The 7,279-nt window shown below is 40.0% G+C and overlaps 1 protein-coding gene across 2 annotated transcripts; it reads right to left on the bottom strand.

The window, feature by feature from the left end:
* Positions 1-456: 456 nt before the first annotated feature.
* On the bottom strand, positions 457-7,267 carry LOC142367147 (uncharacterized). Of its 2 annotated transcripts, none has more exons than XM_075449093.1 (10): positions 5,745-7,267; positions 4,335-4,469; positions 4,132-4,239; positions 3,919-4,041; positions 3,678-3,821; positions 3,438-3,584; positions 3,221-3,358; positions 2,968-3,117; positions 1,500-1,646; positions 457-1,422 (listed from the first exon to the last, which is right to left on the bottom strand). In XM_075449093.1, the coding sequence occupies exons 1-10, from the start codon at positions 5,782-5,784 to the stop codon at positions 1,349-1,351; spliced, it is 1,206 nt and encodes a 401-aa protein (XP_075305208.1). In that variant the 5' UTR covers positions 5,785-7,267; the 3' UTR covers positions 457-1,348. The 2 variants fall into 2 exon arrangements, with proteins under 2 accessions (XP_075305208.1, XP_075305209.1); XM_075449094.1 differs by having other exon boundaries at positions 4,153-4,239.
* Positions 7,268-7,279: the final 12 nt, after the last annotated feature.

The following is a 7,279-nucleotide window of genomic DNA, read 5'->3' as shown; positions in this document are numbered from 1 at the left end:
CTCAAACAGGACAACACAGCTACGAAATAAGTACTAGGTTTTATTTACCAATTTGTATTCGGACATAAATCAGTCTTCAAAACTTTGGCAGCTTGTCTTTTAAATGGCGTTAAAAAGCCTGAAAAACATAACTGCGGTCTCAGCTTCCCTTCATAGGCTCTCAGTCCATTTTCTGATTGATTTTAAGATTTTATTGCTAACTTTGAAGGTTTTAAACGGGATGAGATCCTTTTAGCCGTTTGCATTCGATGCTCTGCCTATACTTTGTTGATCGTCTTTTACTGCTGGGTTGTGTTTTATTGGATTCTTATTGTTGTTCTGAGTTATTTACTTTATCCAGCTGTGAAGCACTTTGGTCATCACTGTTGCTTTAAATGTGTGGAACCTGAACACGACTTTCTACTTTGTAAAAGGTTCCATAAAGAATAACAACAGCTGCTTTTCAACCAAGAGGACCACATTTAAGTCTTTAATTCGAAGGAAAACATTCCTATAAAGTTCTTTGAAGGTTTTAAACAGTAATCTTCAGGAAAAGGTAACCAAATAAGTATGATCAGTTCATTTCTCTTTATTGTAAAGTTCAGGGTCTATCCTTTTGTGCTCTTACTGCCCGAGATCCTTCTTATTACCAGGTGTAAACAGGTTCTATTTCCCACCTGGCTTTCTGCTGCCCAATCCATGCTTCAGCAATAACAACAAACTTTAACCAAACAAAATAAGTTGGTTTGATCAATTAAGAGTAAAAACATGTAAAAGCAGTGCTAGTTCTTAGCAGCTGGAACATCTGAAGAAGGCCGTTAACCACAAATGATGCCAGATTGAGAGCTGGAAGGGGACGTCTGATCACCTAAAACGATCAGTAAACGCTTCCTCTGGACTGTTGATGAACAGATTAGGAAACCTTCCGAGTATAAATACAACCACTGTGACTTTCAGCCCTACGGGGATAAAAACGGGGTGATGAATGTGTGGACGATCCAGCTGAAACAGAGACCGACTCGTCAGATAGGAATTTCTTTGTGAAAGTTTACATCAACACATCAGATTTCCACAGCTGCATGCACAGGGTACAGCTAGCGTGAGAGCAAAAAACTCTTAAAGTTTGAAATTATTCTCTTAAAAAACAGAAGAAACAGCCGATGCAAACAAATCTGCACAAACAGTAGAGACCAATGACATAAAAACATGCATATAAGCTTTCAAGAACCTGCAAAATGTGGTCCCAAACCTAAAAAACTAAGACTGAAAATGGGTTGGATTAAAATGAATGTTGATAAAACACACTTATGAATCTAGATGCTAACGACGGTGGTGTCCGACAGAGGAGCCTGAGCCTCGTTTCTTTCGCTTATTCTTCCTCCGATGATTCCTCCGAACCCTCCGAGTTGTCTTTCGTGGGTTTGTCAGTGACCTGCGTTTGTCCTGTGCACAACAACAACACCGTTAGTCCATCTGAGACTTTTCTGCAGCACCATTAACGGCCGGAATGAACGCAGCACCTGTTCTGGTTTTCTTCTTCAGACTCGCTGCCGACCCTGCGTCGCCAACGTCGCACCTCTCCAGCAGGATCGTCAGCATTTTGGTCACTTGTGGGTGTTTCGCTGTCTTAGTCACGGCTTCGTCGTCTAAACTGTTGCTCGATAAATCTGAAAAAAAAAACCTCTCATTAAACAAGAAAAGCGCGGCTTCTGAGATTTTAAACAACAGAAACATTAGAATAGTCAAACGTCATATTTAACAGTGGCAGGAATGACATTTAAAATTCTCAACTCAACTTTATTTATAAAGCCCTTTAACACAGCCGTGGCTGAAACAAAGTGCTGTACATGAGTAACAACACGAAATATAAGGCTTAAAACATAAGAACAATGTAAAAACAATAATAAACAATAACAATATCAAAACAATAACAGAAACAGAGTCTCATGCTGGGTTAAAAGCCAGGGAATAAAAATGGGTTTTAAGACGGGTTTTAAAAATGGGCAAATTAGTTTGAATGAGCTCAGAAAACCATTTATTTTATATTGGCGAGATTTTTCAGGTGACAACAGGCGTCAGGAGCTGCATTTGTATTCAGTCTGGACTTTAGAAGAGAAGAAGAGAAGAAAACAGGAGCATCTTTGAGATGTTTCAGTCTGGTTTCTGTAAACAAACGTCCCTCTTAATATAACTAATGATCTTCTAATGGTTTGTGTTCTGTTCTGGTTCTGGTCATGTGCAATAATAATAATAATTAGGTACTGAGCAGCATTGTAAATACTATTTATTGTATATACTGAGATTTTCCTTATCTTATTCTTATTCTTATATCTTATTTCAACACTGTTAATATGGGAGGGGTGTAATTTTACTGTATGGGGCTGTAATTTTGCTTTATCTTTACTTTATCTTATTTTGTCTTATTGTACTATATTTATTTTGCTCTATTGTATTTCCCGACTTCATCTTTTTTTCTGTAAACGAGTGCACTGCAGAAAAGGAATTTCCCGCAAGGGATTAATAAAGTAATTCTGATTCTGATTCTTTTGGACCTTCCTGCTGCTTTTTATATAAACTGAGCTACTGAGTCGAAACATTAGCGACAGCATTACAGCAGTCCTCGTCCTACTTATCAAATACATTTTTTTTTGTTTCAGTCAGTAGCTGCAGGTCTAGTTTCTCTTCGGTAAAATATGGTGTCCCACAGGGGTCAGTTTTAAGACCACTTTTATATTTAACTCTCTCACAGACAGACTTAGAAAACTGAGAATACACAACAGCTCCTGCTCCACGTTCATCCTGAACACAGGAACCCCACAGGGCGCCGTGCTAAGCCCGGTCCTCTTTGTGTTATTCACTCATGACTCTACCTCCATCTGCACCTCAAACTTGCAGATTTAAGTGAGTTAACTCACCTGAGGTGATAAACTGCATCATAAAGTTTCGGTCATCAGTGTGAGCGAACAGCAGCAAGCTCGGGGTCTTTACCTGGAGCTGGGATCTTTCTTGGCTTTTTAGTAGCTGCGTTCTTCTTCTGAGTCGGCGCCTTCGTCTTGCTTTTAGTTTGTTTGTCTGTGCGACTCTTCTTCACGAGATTAATCAGAGGTTCATCATCAGAGCTTTCATCATCAGACAGTTCTGCCAAACAACGGTGACAACGGGAGACATCAAAAATGGTTTCTTATGTTTTCAGTAGCAGATTCACAATGTTTCGTTCAAGTCGTGGTCACCGCTGAAGTACCTTGCCTCTTTTTTGATGCCCTGCCTCGTGATATTGTGCTCTTCTTTGTGTTTTTCTTCACTGGTTTCTTCTTCTTGGCAACGAGGTTCGCCAGCGGTACATCGTCCTCGTGGGAGCTGCTGTCTGAGGATGAAGGGTCTTACGAAAACCAAGAAGTTAGTACTTGAAGTGCCTGTAATCAAAGGTGTTTATCAATCAAAATGAAGAGTCTTCCAACCTTTTAGTAGTTTATCATTTCGTGTTGTTATCGTTCTCTTGGTCGGTGAGGTCTTTTGCCCTTTAGGAGCATCCGTCCTCTTCTTTTTTATCGTTGCCAGAGGCTCATCTTCTGAGCTGTGTTCACTGGAGGTCTCAACATACTTAACTGCAACAAGAGGATAATTACTTTCCTTATCAGCGCAACAAGGATAATATTTAGGTGAGCTTCCAGCTTCAGATTTCCAGGTCTCACACCCACCAGTTTTCCTCGATGCGGTTCTTTTGGATTTAAAAATCGGGGTTGCTTTCTTAGCAGAAGCCCTTCTCTGATGTCGGGGCTTAAGCTTCTTGGCGACTTCACTCAAAGGTTCATCGTCAGAGCTTTCATCCTTGTCCAGTGACGCTGCGCGAACATGGAGAAAAAGGGGAGTCAAACCCTAAACATGAAGAGCAGCAAATGTGTGTGATGCTGCAGATCCAAAGAGAGAAAACAATCTCACCTTTCTTCTTCCTGTTCACAGATTTTTTCGGTGTCGCCGAGCTGGGTTTCCTCGTAGCTTTGGAGGACACTTTGGCCATTTTTATCAGAGGCTCGTTGTCAGAGTCGTCGTCTGTGTCAGAATCTGAGGCAATAAGACATAGTAAGAATATTCTATCCAGACACTAATGAGCAAACACAGCAGAAGAACAGTGTCGTGCGGTAACGTAGCCACCTGCCGTCTTAGCTTGTTTACCAGAAGGTTTGGGAGGGGTGTTTTCCTTCTTGTCTTGTTCCACTTTTTTTGTCTTTATCAGCGGCTCATCATCCGAGTCATCCAAAGCTGCAAGAAAACACAAAGTCAAACAAAATTCAGCTCAAAATCTGTTGGAAAATATTCAAGAAGTAAGCTGGTTTTATCTTTTCAGCCGTCTTCACCTGCATCATCTTTTTTGGAATTGGAGTTGGAGCTGTGAGTGTTGTCACATGACTTCTTCCCTTCACTCTGCGGCCTCATCAGCAGCTTTGACAGAGGGATGAAGTCATCTTCGTCAGAGCCGGAGCTGTCCTTCGCTGATTGATTAGAAACAAAAATGGACTAATGACCAAAAGTAAAGTTTGGACTGATAAAAACATGCCACTATTATAACAACAAGGTAATAAAACTATGTTCGTTACACATTTTCCTGTCAGTACAGGCTGACAATTAAAAGTAAATACATGTCGATAAACGTTTTACACATCAGGACATTATAAAAATGATTAAATGATGTAAAACAGCCTCAGATGAACACATGACACATTTGGTATCCAGAGGAGTTCATGGTGGACTCAATGGCTGCAAGGTGCCCAGGTCCTGTGGCTGCAGAACCAGCCCAGATCATCAGCCCTTCACCACCGTGCTTGACAGCTGGTGTGAGGTGTTTGTGCTGATATGCTGTGTTTGGTTTCCTCCAAATGTGCTGCTGTGCATTATGAGCAAACATCTCCACTTTGGTCTGGTCTGTCCAAAGGACATTGTTCCAGAAGTCTTGTGGTTTGTTCAGATGCAGCTTTGCAAACCTAAGAGGTGCTGCCATGTTCTTTTTAGAGAGAAGAGGCTTTCTCCTGCAGCCCTTCCAAACAAGCCATACTTGTTCAGCCTGTTTCTAACTGTGCTGTCATGAACTTTAACCTTTAACATGCTAACTGAGGCCTGTAGAGTCTGAGATGTAGCTCTTCGGTTTTTGACCTTAGGGTGAACTTGCAGGGACTCCAACTCCTGGGCCTTATTACCCTTTTCCAGATTGATGAGCAGCAACAATTGCTTCTCTAAGATTGTTGCTGATGTCTTTCCTCCTTGGCATCGTGTTAACACACACCTGAATGCTGCAGCTTTTACAGAGCTGCTCACACTAACTGATGATCAGTTAATCAGAGCATTGATCAGCAGCACCCGGCTGCTTATAAAATGTCCACACACTGCTTCTGGTTGGTCTTATTTTTAATCAGTAATTAATAGCAGTGTAATATGCCACGTGTTGTTCTCTGAGGTCGGATTTACCTGTTTGTGTTTTTTTTTTGTTTGTTTTTTATCACGTCCTGACATGTTAAATCTTAAAATTAAAAGAGGGTGGACTTTCTTTTTCACATTATTGGACCAAAGACTTATCACAGACCCCTGAATTCTCTAGATTTGCTCATCGATTATCAATCTTCGGTGTTTTAAAGTTAACACAGCCAAAGTAAAGTTTATTACAGTTTATTACTACGGTAGAAGCTAACGTAGCCGTTAGCTTCGTAGTTCTAACACGTCTGCGTCCTCAGATAAAAACCCAGAGTAACAAAGCATTATAATTACGTAGCTACCCGCAGAATCCCGAGCCACGTTATCGGTGCTGCAGTCCATTGTGAATCATTTAGTTAATGACGCTCCGCATCCAGAACAGCCGTTAGCCACTTCTTCTTCTTCTCCTTCTTCAGTTAATATCCTTTAAAATTGGCGGTTTGTTTCAGCTGGTTTGTCGATAATTTTTTGTCACCATTCGATCCGTCAAAAAGCAGCCAGGGACCAGCTAACCTGAAAAAGGTTTCTCCGGGTTAGAGGGGCGAGGTAGAATACCACCGTTAACGTCTGGATTATTTTCTTCCGTTTAGTTTTAGAGCAAGGCGCGAGAGGGCGAGTGTTGATGACGTAACACCGCGTCATTGGTCAACTGACTTTCGGTTGCTTCGCAACAACAAGAACCCAAGAAGTTGATGGAGATCAATTAATCTCATCTTAATTCTTGCTAAGTATTACATACACAAATGTAAATTTGCCAAAGTGAAACCCAATTTTTTTGCTTTCATGATAGAACGCCAGATGTATTTCAAGTCAATTTCCTCCTCTAATAACAAGAAAGCTATCAAAACTATAAATTTAGTCTCCCACTTTGAAATCTTTAACTCAGTGTAATCCTCATTGTTCATGTCCCCTGGTGTATTCTCTCTCTCTCTCTCCCTCTCTTTATTATTTAAAGTACTTATGTATTTATTTTGGTATGCTTGTTTGTTCCTCATTTATTATTAATTATACTTGTCATGTTTTTGCACTGTTTTTGTATCTTGTAAAGCAAAATAAAGTTGTATTAAAAAAAAAAAAAAAAGTTGATGAGATCTCTTTTACAAGTATTCATTGACTGTTTCCCACCAAAACCTTAGTACAGGTGACAGCAATGTAAAATGCTCCTTCTGTAATGCTGAGGAAGAAGATATTTGTCTTTTATTTTGGTCTCTTTCTCTGTTCTTTTATTTATTCCGATTTCTTTTTATCTCATGACAAAATATGGGGGGTTTTTTTGTTGTTTTTTTTACACCAAAAGTGATGGAAAACGGGTGTTTTTTTTTCTCAAGACTGGAGACAACCACCTGAAGAGGAAAGTAACCTCGAAGTCCGAATAAGAATTAAACATATGCTCATCTAAACCAGGCAAACTTCATCTTCTGAAGGCTCAGAACAGCTAACTTTTCTAACTTCTGTTCTCAGTTGATTGATCATTTATGATTATTTGAAGATCACAGTTTCCCAGGGTTGATGTTTTCATCTTAATTGTTTTAAACATGGGGGGAAAAAAGCCCCCAAATGCTCAATTTCCCTATAAATAAAGATTAGGAAGGATTGCGAGCTGTGTTCACATTTGTAAATGATTTAAATCAGTCCTTTAATTTTCCCCAAATAATAATTTCTAACTCAACTCACAAATTCTGACTTTTAAGCGTTGTTATAATGTTTGTTTCTTAAAGCAGAGCACGTTAACTCAAATAAAAGAACCTGGGCCAGGAGGCGTTTTTAATCTGAGGTCAATGACAGTCGCCATGGTTACCGGCCATACTGGCACACATGAAGTCATCTGAGGCTGAAG

The sequence above is a fragment of the Odontesthes bonariensis genome, chromosome 18 (genome assembly GCF_027942865.1).
Source record: "Odontesthes bonariensis isolate fOdoBon6 chromosome 18, fOdoBon6.hap1, whole genome shotgun sequence".
Lineage (NCBI taxonomy): Eukaryota > Metazoa > Chordata > Actinopteri > Atheriniformes > Atherinopsidae > Odontesthes > Odontesthes bonariensis.
This window is presented reverse-complemented; position numbering and strand designations above follow the sequence as displayed.